This window comes from Scyliorhinus canicula, chromosome 22 (assembly GCF_902713615.1).
Source record: "Scyliorhinus canicula chromosome 22, sScyCan1.1, whole genome shotgun sequence".
NCBI classification, from domain to species: domain Eukaryota; kingdom Metazoa; phylum Chordata; class Chondrichthyes; order Carcharhiniformes; family Scyliorhinidae; genus Scyliorhinus; species Scyliorhinus canicula.
The window spans coordinates 29,226,743-29,241,016 of NC_052167.1; the positions used below are offsets into that span (position 1 = coordinate 29,226,743).

At 50.2% G+C, this 14,274-nt stretch overlaps 1 protein-coding gene across 1 annotated transcript in view; it reads right to left on the reverse strand.

The window, feature by feature from the left end:
- Window positions 1–499: 499 nt before the first annotated feature.
- The window catches only part of LOC119956085 (transforming growth factor beta regulator 1-like), a 75,917-nt gene continuing 62,142 nt past the window's right edge, over window positions 500–14,274 (reverse strand). The window contains exons 9-11 of the mRNA XM_038782931.1: window positions 10,314–10,456; window positions 7,586–7,714; window positions 500–696 (exon numbers count right to left, since the gene is read on the reverse strand). Coding sequence (XP_038638859.1) covers window positions 506–696; window positions 7,586–7,714; window positions 10,314–10,456 — 463 coding nt within the window. The 3' untranslated portion in view covers window positions 500–505. The remainder of the gene's footprint in view (window positions 697–7,585; window positions 7,715–10,313; window positions 10,457–14,274) is intronic.

Below are 14,274 nucleotides of genomic sequence, written 5' to 3' on the forward strand. Positions count from 1 at the left end.
CCACTCTTCCCCTCCCCCGCCCACTCTTCCCCCTCCCGCCCCTCTCCTCCCCCCTCCCCCGCCCACTCCTTCCCCCTCCCCCCCCACACTTCCCCCTCCCCAGCTCCCCCTCCCACCCCCCTCCCCCCCCCCCCACTCTTCCCCCTCCCCACCACGCTCCCCCCCCCCGCCCACTCTTCCCCCTCCCCCGCCCACTCTTCCCCTCCCTGCCCACTCTTCCCCCTCCCCGCCCACTCTTCCCCCTCCCCCACCCACTCTTCCCCCTCCCCCGCCCACTCTTCCCCCTCCCCCGCCCACTCTTCCCCCTCCCCCGCCCACTCTTCCCCCTCCCCCGCCCACTCTTCCCCCTCCCCCGCCCTATCCCTCCCCTCGCCCCGCCCACTCTTCCCCCTCCCCCGCCCACTCTTCCCCCTCCCCCGCCCACTCCCCTCCCCATCGCCCCGCCCACTCTTCCCCCTCCCCCACCCACTCTCCCCCTCCCATCACACCTGTCCACCCCAATATACTAGTTCAGTCCCCACTGCCAGGTGCAGCCAATGTATCTCCCTGGCTTTGAAATGGCGAGTTTGCGTTGTTTACAATTACCTCGGACTATCGGCGCTGCTGATGTGTGTGAGGAGAGGTACGAGTGATGGCTGCTGGCGGTCCGAGACGGCAAAGGCAGCGGCACTGGTGTAAATTGGAGATTCGAGCGACCTGATGGGACAGAGAAACGGGAAAATGAGCAACACCGACACACCCGGGATTAAATATCCAACACGGAGACAACAGAAAACACACAGGCCCCTTTGTCAAATCCGGTCCCATTTATTAACGTCTTTTACATTCCAAATGTATCGTCTCTTCCATCCTTCCTTTGGGAATGAATTGACCGGCGCTGGAGTAAGATCCCATGTGACCTTCGACCTCTTCAGTATCTCTCCCAACACCATTCTACCCTTCAACGCTGAACACCTTGGTAAAGGATCATTCCTCTGAAAATATTTTCACAATGGTTCATTCCATGCTGACCTTGACTGAACTTAAAAATAATCCGATAAGGGGGGGGCGGCATGGTGGCGCAGTGGTTAGCACTGCTGCCTCACGGCGCCGAGGTCCCAGGTTCGATCCCGGCTCTGGGTCACTGTCCGTGTGGAGTTTGCACATTCTCCCCGTGTCTGCGTGGGTTTCACCCCCACAACCCAAAGATGTGCAGGGTAGGTGGATTGGCCACGCTAAATTGCCCCTTAATTGGAAAAATGAATTGGGTTCTCTAAATTAAAAATAATAATAATCCGATAAGAAACAAATAAAACAATAACAAGGGCGCGATTTGGGCCCACCAGTTAAACAGCGGAAAGGACAGAATTAAAATTTGCTCCGTGACTGAGTCTGTGATCTAACCAGCCCGCTCCCGATAGCGAGTTCCATATCACGCTCAAATATGGCGAGCACATCGTGAACGTTAATTTGCATGAATTTCCATCTCATTAGCAAAATCGATGTCGAACGCAACGGCTTCCCAGGAACTTACCGATTCCCCAGTGAGAAATCAGACGGGTGGCGTCTCGGCCAGAGGGTGAGTGTGGGGATCAGGGAGGACACCTGGACACAGTTTCCCTAACGTTCCGGCAGGGGTCTGGGCTCCTGCTGTGGCCCGAGGGGAGTGAGCAAAGCGAGGTTTTCCAGCCCAGCCAGCCCGCTGGATGGCACTCTGGGAGAAGGCAGGACGCACCGGGGTAGGAGAGGCTGGGGGAAGGGGTTTGAGACTCCCGGGGTCAGAACACGAACTGATTGATGCTCTCTCTCCTTTTCCAATTCCTTACAGATGTAACAATAACTGGCTAGGTCATAGAAGGCAGAGAGCAGCAATGGAAGGGTGCTTTTCTGATTGGAGGGCTGTGACTAGTGGCGCTCTGCAGGGATCAGTGCTGGGACCTTTGCTGTTCGCAGTGTATATAAATGATTTGGAGGAAAATGTAACGTGTCTGATTAGTAAGTTTGCGGACGACACAAAGGTTGGTGGAATTGCAGATAGCGATGAGGACTGTCAGAGGATACAGCAGGATTTAGATCATTTGGAGACTTGGGCGGAGAGATGGCAGATGGAGTTTAATCCGGACAAATGTGAGGTGATGCATTTTGGAAGGTCTAATACAGGTAGGGAATATGCAGTGAATGGTAGAACCCTCAAGAGTATTGACAGTCAGAGAGATCTAGGTGTACAGGTCCACAGGTCACTGAAAGGGGCAACACAGGTGGAGAAGGTAGTCAAGAAGGCATATGGCATGCTTGCCTTCATTGGCCGGGGCATCGAGTATAAAAATTGGCAAATCATGTTGCAGCTGTATAGAACCCTAGTTAGGCCACACTTGGAGTATAGTGTTCAATTCTGGTCACCACACTACCAGAAGGATGTGGAGGCTTTAGAGAGGGTGCAGAAGAGATTTACCAGGACGTTGCCTGGTATGGAGGGCATTAGCTACGAGGAGGTGTTGGATAAACTCGGTTTGTTCTCACTGGAACGATGGAGGTTGAGGACCGACCTGATAGAGGTCTACAAAATTATGCGGGGCAGAGACAGAGTGGATAGTCAGAGGCTTTTCCCCAGGGTAGAGGGGTCAATTACTAGGGGGCATAGGTTTAAGGTGCAAGGGGCAAGGTTTAGAGGAGATGTACGAGGCAAGTTTTTTTACACAGAGGATACTTTGTGCCCGGAACTCGCTGCCGGAGGAGGTGGTGGAAGCAGGGATGATAGTGACATCTAAGGGGCATCTTGACAAATACATGAATAGGATGGGAATAGAGGGATACGGACCCCGGAAGTGCAGAAGATTTTAGTTTAGACGGGTAGCATGGTCGGCACATGCTTGGAGGGCCAAAGGGCCTGTTCCTGTGCTGTACTTTTCTTTGTTCTTTGTTGGTGGTTGAAGAAAAGCACTGGGAAGGTTGATGTGGTAAAACAGGATAAGACAGTGGGATTTGCTAAAGGGGTAAAGGAAAGCCCAAGTGAAATGAAGGAGGTGCAAAATATTGTGCAGCCTGATCAAGAGGTGATTGATAAGAAGGTGCCAGATGTCTTTAAAGAATTAACTTGTGTCGGTAAAGTTTACTCACGTGTATCAGGAGGAGCAGGTAAAGAAGTCACAATTTTAAGAGATACGGGAGCTAGTCAATCTTTAATGGTAAGAGATGAGGAGTTGTGTAGTTTGGGAAGAATGTTGCCAGAAAAGGTGGTGATATGTGGAATTCAGGGTGAGAGGAATAGTGTTCCATTATATAAGGTACGGTTGGAAAGTCCAGTGAAGAATGGTGAAGTGGTAGTAGGAGTAATAGATAAACTATCTTGTCCAGGAATACAGATTATCTTGGGTAATAATATAGCTGGATCGCAGGTGGGAGTGATGCCTACTGTGGTTGATAAGCCAGTGGAAAATCAGACAACTGAAGTGTTGAAGGACGAATATCCTGGGATTTTTCCAGATTGTGTAGGAACAAGGTCGCAAAGTCACAGGTTAAGACAAGAGGAGAAATCAAAGAGTGAAGATGAAGTTGAAGTGCAATTATCAGAAACGATTTTTGATCAGATGGTTGAAAAAGAACAAGAACAGGTGGAGGATGAGGCGGATATTTTTAGTTCAGGAAAATTGGTGGAGTTACAACAGAAAGATGTAGAAATAAACCGTATATATCAGAAAACATATACGGAAGAGGAATCTGAGAGTATACCAGAGTGTTATTACCGTAAAAGTGATGTCTTGATGGGAAAATGGAGACCGTTACATATGCAGACGGATGAAAAGTGGGCAGACGTTCATCAATTTGTATTGCCTGCAGGGTATAGAAAGGAGGTGTTGCGAGTTGCACATGAGGTACCAGTGGGAGGTCATTTGGGAATAAGGAAAGCTCAAGCTAAAATTCAGAAACATTTTTATTGGCCTGGACTACATAAAGATATAGTTTAATTTTGTCAACCATGTCACACATGTCAAGTGATAGGGAAACCTCAAGCAGTGATAAAACCAGCACCCTTAATGCCCATTCCAGCATTTGAGGAACCTTTTACAAGGGTCCTAATTGATTGCGTAGGACCGCTTCCTAAAACTAAAAGTGGGAATCAATATCTTTTGACTATAATGGATGTGTCCACTAGGTTTCCAGAAGCCATTCCAGTATGTAATATTACAGCTAAAAATATTGTGGAGGAGTTACTTAAATTCTTTACTAGATATGGACTACCCACAGAAATACAATCGGATCAAGGATCAAATTTTACCTCAAGGTTATTCAAAGAAGTTATGGATAGCTTGGGAATAAAACAATTTAAATCAACTGCGCACCATTCAGAATCACAGGGAGCGTTAGAAAGGTGGCATCCAACATTAAAGACAATGTTGAGGGCTTATTGTCAAGATTATTCAGAGGAAAAACGAACTGACCTGAAATAGTTATTGAGATCACATGGGCAAATTTGTGGAGATAAATTGGGAAGTACTAATATGGCTATACATGATGTAGGTGTGGGAAATGCTGTTCCAATGAAACAACATCCATATGGACTTAATCCTTTAAAATTGGCACAATCTCTTAACAAAGAGATTGAGAGTATGCTTAAAAATGGCATAATTAAAGTGGGTTGCAGCCAATGGAGCTCATCCATTGTGATGGTACCTAAACCAGACGGTACCCAACAGTTGTGTGGACTATAGAAATGTTAATGCAGTTACAAGAACGGACTCTTACCCTATCCCACGCTTGGAGGATTGCATTGAGAAAGAGGGACAATCAGCTTTTATTTCCAAACTGGATTTACTTAAAGGTTACTGGCAAGTACCTTTATCCAAAAGGGCGATGGAGATTTCAGCTTTTGTGACTCCAGATGGTATATACCAATTCAAAGTTCTGCCATTTGGCATGAAAAACGTCCCAACCACATTTCAACAGTTAGCTAACAAAGTAGTTTCAGGATTACCTAATTGTGCGGTATACATCGACGATCTGGTCATTTTCAGCCAAATATGGACAGAACATTTGAAACACCTGATGGAGTTATTGGATCGACTTCAGGAGGCAGGTTTGGTGATAAACCTCGCCAAAAGTGAATTTGGAAAAGCCCAAGTCACTTTCCTTGGCCATACAATCGGACAGGGTCGAATGGTCCCACGGGATGTGAAACCGACAGTTATTGGGGAGTTTCCAATACCCTCAAGACGACGGGAATAATGCGGTTTCTTGGCATGAGTGGATTTGATTGAACATTTGTGCAAAATTTTAGTTGTGTGGTTGCTCCACTGATGGACTTGCTGAAGAAACGTCGAAAATGTCAGTGGACAGCGGACTTTCAACAGGCATCTGAGGGCCTGAAAGCTGTGATAACCAATGTTCCTGTGTTGGAGAATTACAAGGGACTCTGTGATCAGATTGAACTAAAGTATCTGACTTTAAAGAGAAATGCCGAGGCGTAAAGAAATGGACGGATCGCGCAGAGACTTTGTTCAAAGAGACCGTCAATCGAGGAGGATTCCTGTTGGAGGAAGAAGAACTAAAATGGACTATATTATTATACCTATTTGCGTGCGTTTTCTTTGAAACAAAAAAGTATATTTACTGTGCATTTCTTAAAGGATAGTGAAAAGGTGAAAATGAAACCATCTTGAAGTTGATGGTTTATTTTTTTTTCTTGGGGGAGGTGTCATGAGAGAGAACATAAGAACATAAGAACTAGGAGCAGGAGTCGGCCATCTGGCCCCTCGAGCCTGCTCCGCCATTCAATGAGATCATGGCTGATCTTTTGTGAACTCAGCTCCACTTTCCGGCCTGAACACCATGACCCTTAATTCCTTTATTCTTCAAAAAACTATCTATCTTTACCTTAAAAACATGTAATGAAGGAGCCTCAACTGCTTCACTGGGCAAGGAATTCCATAGATTCACAACTCTTTTGGTGAAGAAGTTCCTCCTAAACTCAGTCCTAAATCTACTTCCCCTTATTTTGAGGCTATGTCCCCTAGTTCTGCTGTCACCCGCCAGTGGAAACAACCTGCCCGCATCTATCCTATCTATTCCCTTCATAATTTTATACATTTCTATAAGATCCCCCCTCATCCTTCTAAATTCCAACGAGTACAGTCCCAGTCTACTCAACCTCTCCTCGCAATCCAACCCCTTCAGGTCTGGGATTAACCTAGTGAATCTCCTCTGCACACCCTCCAGCGCCAGTACGTCCTTTCCTAGGTAAGGAGACCAAAACTGAACACAATACTCCAGATGTGGCCTTACAAACACCTTATACAATTGCAGCATAACCTCCCTAGTCTTAAACTCCATCCCTCTAGCAATGAAGGACAAAATTCCATTTGCTTCTTAATCACCTGTTGCACCTGTAAACCAACTTTTTGCGACTCATGCACCAGCACACCCAGGTCTCTCTGAACAGCGGCATGCTTTAATATTTTATCATTAAATAATAATCCCGTTTGCTGTTATTCCTACCAAAATGGATAACCTCACATTTGTCAACATTGTATTCCATCTGCCAGACCCGAGCCCATTCACTTAACCTATCCAAATCCCTCTGCAGACTTCCAGTATCCTCTGCACTTTTTGCTTTACCACTCATCTTAGTGTCATCTGCAAACTTGGACACATTGCCCTTGGTCCCCAACTCCAAATCATCTATGTAAATTGTGAACAATTGTGTGCCCAACACTGATCCCTGAGGGACACCACTAGCTACTGATTCCCAATAAGTACCTTTAAGAAATGCGTGTTTAAGAAATGTACCTTTAAGAAATGAGTGTTTATCAGTGATGTCAGAGTGTGGGTGGAGCTGTGCTGTCTGTCAGCTTTTAGTTTTACTTCGAGAAAAGCTTGGGTGAGTCGGTATTTTTTGGTTTCGTTTTAGTGTTGGAGCTGAAGTCAGTCAGAGAAGGTGTCATTTCGATCTCTCTGCAATCTAAAGACTATCTCTTGAGCATTTGGTCAATTCAGAGGGATAACTGTTCTCAGTAGTGACTTTAAACATGATGTGTTTCTGTTAAAAGGTTTTGTTTTAAGTCTTATGGACGTTAAAAGGAAAGTTTAAGGATTACTTAGTGTTGTAGTCTTTGGGGGCTGTATTTGAATTGATGGTTGCTAAGATGTTCACTGTATGTTTTAAAAAGGTTAACTTGAGTTCATAGAATAAACATTGTTTTGCTTTAAAAATTACTTTTCCATTTCTGCTGTACCACACCTGTAGAGTGGGCCGTGTGCTCCCCATACCACAACCTATTAAAAGTTGTGGGTCAGGTGAACTCCATGGGTTCGCTAAGCCCTGGACCATAACAGAAGGAAATCTGCCGTCCTTACCCGGTCTGGCCTACATGTGACACCAGACCCACAGCAATGTGGCTGACTCTTACCCACCCTCTGCAATGGATCAACAAAGAGACTGCAGGGTAATTAGGGATGGGCAGTAAATGCTGGCCCACATCCCCTGAATGAATAAAGACAGAACCTCGAGCATTGATCGTGTAAATATTGATCAGAATCAGGAAGATTCCACTGTGGATTACCCGACACTGGGATATAAACAGACATTACGGTGCATGGCGATAGAACCAACCTGAGGTGTGAAATCCAGTGGCGGCCGTGTCTCCAGCGTTCTGATCATGTGTGGATATTAATGTCGGCAGACTGGATTTGCATCTAGATTCAATCGCGATTCCATCTTCCTGATCCGAGGAGGTTTGATCTGGTGGGAATATCACCAACACTTTGAGAAACTGGATCTGGTCTGAATGCACAGACACTGAGGTGCAGCCTGTTCAGTCAAACTGAAACATAGCTTCCAGCACAGCCCAACCACCCAGAACCCACCCAACCGCCCGGAACCCACCCACCCACCCGGAACCCACCCAACCGCCCGGAACCCACCCAACCGCCCGGAACCCACCCAACAGCCCGGAACCCACCCAACCGCCCGGAACCCACCCAACCGCCCGCAACCCACCCAACCGCCCGGAACCCACCCACCCACCCAACCGCCCGGAACCCACCCCAGCCCGTAACCCACCCAACCGCCCGCAACCCACCCAACCGCCCGGAACCCACCCACCCACCCAACCGCCCGGAACCCACCCAACCGCCCGGAACCCACCCACCCACCCAACCGCCCGGAACCCACCCACCCACCCAACCGCCCGGAACCCACCCACCCACCCAACCGCCCGGAACCCACCCAACCGCCCGGAACCCACCCAACCGCCCGGAACCCACCCAACCGCCCGGAACCCACCCACCGCCCGTAACCCACCCAACCGCCCGGAACCCACCCAACCGCCGGAACCCACCCAACCGCCCGGAACCCACCCAACCGCCCGGAACCCACCCAACCGCCCGGAACCCACCCAACCGCCCGGAACCCACCCAACCGCCCGGAACCCACCCAACCGCCCGGAACCCACCCACCCACCCAACCGCCCGGAACCCACCCAACCGCCCGGAACCCACCCACCCACCCAACCGCCCGGAACCCACCCAACCGCCCGGAACCCACCCAAACCGCCCGTAACCCACCCACACCAGCCCGGAACCCACCCAACCACCCAGAACCCACCCACCGCCCGGAACCCACCCAACCGCCCGGAACCCACCCAACCGCCCGGAACCCACCCAACCGCCCGGAACCCCACCCAACCGCCCGGAACCCACCCACCCACCCAACCGCCCGGAACCCACCCAACCGCCCGGAACCCACCCAACCCGCCCGGAACCCACCCAACAGCCCGGAACCCACCCACCGGCCATAAACCACCCACCTCCCGTAACCCACCCAACCGCCCGGAACCCACCCCAGCCCGGAACCCACCCAACCGCCCGGAACCCACCCAACCGCCCGGAACCCACCCAACAGCCCGGAACCCACCCAACCGCCCGGAACCCACCCAACAGCCCGGAACCCACCCACCTCCCGTAACCCACCCGACTCCCCGTAACCCACCCACCGCCCCGTAACCCACCCGACCCCGGAACCCACCCGACCCCGGAACCCACCCAACCGCCCGGAACCCACCCAACCGCCCGGAACCCACCCAACCGCCCGGAACCCACCCAACCGCCCGGAACCCACCCAACCGCCCGGAACCCACCCAACCGCCCGGAACCCACCCAACCGCCCGGAACCCACCCAACAGCCCGGAACCCACCCACCGGCCGTAAACCACCCACCGCCCGGAACCCACCCACCTCCCGTAACCCACCCGACTCCCCGTAACCCACCCACCGCCCCGTAACCCACCCGACTCCCCGTAATCCACCCACCGGCCATAAACCACCCACCGCCCGGAACCCACCCACCGCCCCGTAACCCACCCACCGCCCGTAACCCACCCGACTCCCCGTAACCCAGCCACCGCCCGTAACCCACCCACCGCCCCGTAACCCGCCCACCGCCCGTAACCCGCCCACCGCCCGTAACCCACCCGACTCCCCGTAACCCGCCCACCGCCCGGAACCCACCCACCCCGTAACCCACCCGACTCCCCGTAACCCACCCACCGCCCGTAACCCACCCGACTCCCCGTAACCCACCCACCGCCCGTAACCCACCCACCGCCCCTTAACCCACCCACCGCCCGTAACCCACCCACCGCCCGTAACCCACCCACCGCCCGCAACCCACCCACCACGTCCCTCTCAATCGAGGGTCAGTGTGAGTTAGGACGCTCTCCCCCCCCCCCCCCATCCTTGGGTGGAGGAGTGTGTGCGGGGTCAGTGACTGTCCCCCCCACCCCCGCCCCTCCCCAGATGGAGGGGGAGTGTGTGCAGGGTCACTCTCCCACCCCCCCCCCCCCCCCCCCCCCCCTCCCCCTGCCGCTTTATAGAGGGGACAGACTCTCTAAAGATTCTGTAACGTTTTCTATTCCAAAATGTGGATGGTGTTGGGTCAGAATACGATCAGGTTCAGCAAGGTGCCTGCGTGGGTGAACAGGACCTGGGTCACTTTTTCTATCAGTCGTATGGAGTACCTTTGGGCTTTGAACATTTGTGAAACTGTTCGTGTCCTCACTGGAAGAGGAAATGGCGAGTTGTGTGTCTCCTTGCTCTCACTGGGTCAGATAAACTCCATTTGTTAATTTAACCAGGGTGAGGAACCAATTAGAAACCACTGCACTCACCTGGCTCAGTAGAAACAACTAAATTAATACTTCAAACAAACATTTAAACTTTTATTTGTCCCAAATTTCATAATGCTGCAAAAAAAATCATGAAATATTCCTGTCTCAAACTATTTTTGACAAGTTCCTACAATTGGAATGTTGTGCAATGGTTGCATTGAAAGGTGTGATTACCTGATGTGCGCTGACTGTGCAGCCCTTCCTCAAAGACGTGCTGTCTCAGGGCTTCGAAATTCATTGAGGCATCATCTTCTGGTAGCCCGTGTGGAACCTGCCCATCTCCAGGTCGGCACACCTCAAACCTCACCCAGCGATAGCTGCAAATAAAGGGCACATCTCAGGGACATCCAACTGCGGCACCTCTTCGATACAAACTTTTCCGTGAGGCAGCACAGTCTGCAGGACACACAGATTGTAACATGTCTGCAACTGGGCTGCAGCAAGGCTGCAACATCTATATAACTGGATTGTAACAAGTCTACAAAATGTCAGTAACTGGACTGTAACAGGTCTGTGACTGAACTGTAATATGGGTAAAGGACTGTAACAGGTCTGTGACTGAACTGTAATATGGGTAAAGGACTGTAACAGGTCTGTGACTGAACTGTAACTGGACTGTCACTGGACTGTAATATGGGTAAAGGACTGTAACGTCTGTGACTGGACTGTAATATGTGGAACTGGACTGTAGCAAGGCTGTAACATGAATCTAACTGGACTATAACATGTCTGTACCTGGACTGTAACAGGTTTGTGACTGAACTGCAAATATGTATGTAACTGAGCTGTAACACGTGTAACTGGACTGCAGCAAGGCTGTAACTGAAGTGTAACAAGTCTGTAACATGTCTGTAGCTGGACAGTAACACTTTGTAACTGGACTGCAACATGTCTCTAACTTGACTGTAACTGAACTGTAACATGCAACTGAAATACAGCAAGGCTGTAACAGGCCTATAACTGGACTATAACAAGTCTGTAACTACTGTTATATGTATGTAACTGTACTCTAGTATGTAACTTAACTACATATAGGAAGGCTGTAACAGGTTTGTAAGTAGATTGTAACAACTCTGTAACTGGACCGTAACAAGCCTGTAACTGGATGTAACATGTGTAGCTGGACAATATTGTGTCTGTAATTCATCTATAACTGGACTGTAACAAGTTGGCAACTGGGCTGTAACATGACTGTAACTGGACTGTAATATAGAACATAGAACATTACAGCGCAGTACAGGCCCTTCGGCCCTCGATGTTGCACCGTCCTGTGAAACCCCTCTCAAGCCCATCTACACTCTTCCCTTATCGTCCATATGTCTATCCAATGACCATTTGAATGCGTTTAGTGTTGGCGAGTCCACTACAGTTTCAGGCAGGGCATTCCACGCCCTTACTACTCTCTGAGTAAAGAACCTACCTCTGACATCTGTCCTCTATCTATCTCCCCTCAATTTAAAGCTATGTCCCCTCGTGCTGGACATCACCATCCGAGGAAAAAGGTTCTCGCTGTCCACCCTATCTAATCCTCTGATCATCTTGTATGCCTCAATTAAGTCACGTCTTAACCTTCTTCTCTCTAACGAAAACAGCCTCAAGTCCTTCAGCCTGTCCTCATATGATCTTCCCTCCATACCAGGCAACATTCTTGTAAATCTCCTCTGTACCCTTTCCAATGCTTCCACATCCTTCCTATAATGTGGCGACCAGAACTGCACACAATACTCCAAATGCGGCTGCACCAGAGTTTTGTACAACTGCAACATGACCTCATGGCTCCGAAACTCAATTCCTCTACCAATAAAAGCTAACACACCGTACGCCTTAACAACCCTCACAACCTGGGTGGCAACTTTCAGGGATCTATGGACATGGACACCGAGATCTCTCTGCTCATCCACACTACCAAGAATCTTACCATTAGCCCAGTACTCTGCCTTTCTGTTATTCCTTCCAAAATGAATCACCTCACACTTTTCTGCATTAAACTCCATTTGCCACCTGTCAGCCCAGCTCTGCAGCTTATCTATGTCCCTCTGTAACTTGTAACATCCTTCTGCACTGTCCACAACTCCACCGACTTTAGTGTCATCAAATAAAGGGCACAGTATTAGGTCTGTAACTGGCCTGTAACAGGTCTGTAACTGGCCTGTAACAGGTCTGTAACTGGCCTGTAACAGGTCTGTAAATGGCCTGTAACAGGTCTGTAAATGGCCTGTAACAGGTCTGTAAATGGCCTGTAACAGGTCTGTAACTGGCCTGTAACAGGTCTGTAAATGGCCTGTAACAGGTCTGTAAATGGCCTGTAACAGGTCTGTAACTGGCCTGTAACAGGTCTGTAAATGGCCTGTAACAAGTCTGTAACACAACTGTCAGCAGGAAATCAGCCGCAATTAAAGTAATCTGGGACCAAGAATGTCACGGTGGCAGTGGTTAGCACTGTTGCCTCCCAGTGCAAGGAACCTTGGGTTCAATTCCAGCCTTGGGTCACTGTCTGTGCGGAGTCTGCACGTTCACCCCATGTCTCCGTGGGTTTCCTCCGGGTGCGCCCGTCTCCTCCCACAGTCCATAGGTGTACAGGTTAGGTGGGGTCGCAGGGATAGGGCAGGGGTGTCGGCCTGGGTAGGGTGTCTTTCAGAGGATTGGTGCAGACTTGATAGGCCGAATGACCTAATTCTACACTGTAGAAATTCTATGGATTCTCAGCTCCTCAGAGCTCCTCAGAGACGGAAGCAATATGTGCCGTCATGCAGCAAGATCTGGACAGGATTCAGACTGGATTATTCAGCGGCAGTAACATTCGTGCCAAACAAGTGCCAGGCAATTACCACCTCCAACAAGAGAGGATTTAACCATCATCCCTTTGACAGTCAATGGCATTACCCTCCCTGAATCCCCCACTATCAACATCCTGGATGTTACCACTGACCAGAAACTGAAGTGGACGAGCCACATTAATACTGTGGCTACAAGAGCAGGTCAGAGGCTGGGAGTCCTGTAGCAGATAACTCACCGCAGTCAGTCCAAATACACCAATGTCCAAGAAAGCTGCTTGTCTGTGCGGCAGTACGAAGGGACCAGGGGCCAGGTTAGCTCAGTTAGCTACACAGCTGATTGATGATACAGAGCGAGGCCACCAACTTCTGTACCAGCGCAGGTTATTCATGAAGGCCCCACGTTCTCAACCTCGCCCAAGGTGTGGTGATCCTCGGGTTAAATCACCGCCAGTCAGCTCTCCCCCTCAAAGGAGAAAGCTGCCTATGGTCACCTGGAACTATTGTGATTTTACCTTTACCTTCAAAAGGGAATACAGCATTGTCACAGGGTCATATTGATGAAGTGCTGCTCTGTCGGAAGGTCAGTACTGATGAATCTATTAGTAAGGAGGTTATAGCAGGGCATTTAGAAAATCACCATGCAATCGGGCAGAGTCCACATGGTTCTGTGAAAGGGAAATCATGTTTGGCTAATTTATTGGTGGGATAAAGGTGAACCTGTGTATTTACAGTAGGCACTTGACCCGGGGGCAGCGCGGTAGCACAGTCACAACGCCAGGGTCCCAGGTTCGATTCCCTGCTGGGTCACTGTCTGTGTGGAGTCTGCACGTTCTCCCCGTGTCTGCGCGGGTTTCACCCGGGTGCTCAAAAAAAATTATACCAACCTTGATCAAAACCCTCAGCACTTGTGGCATATCCCTCTGTCCCCAAGACCCTCAGCACCCGGAGGAAACCCGCGCAGACACAGGGAGAACGTGCAGACTCCACACAGTCAGCCGAGGCGCTGGCGCTGGCAAGCAGCGGTGCTAATCACTGTGCTACCCTCAGAATGCAGGTACAGCAAGGAATTGAGGAGGCAAATGGCATGTTGACCGTTACCATGAGGCGGCTAGAGTACAAGATTGTACTCTGGATTGTGTGTGCAAGCCTTTCCACTCGCAGTGGAGCCGGGAAAGTGAATGTTCACTGGGCTGGTACCTGCGATGGGGGTCCTGTCCCAGGATACAAGGCAGGAATCCACTTGCTAAATCTTTCCCTTCAAGACGCTACTTAAAACCTACCCCTTCGGCTAGGAGTTCAGTCACCTCGAATCTCCTCATTTCTGTCAGTGTCAATGTGCGGCAATGACTCTCCTGTGA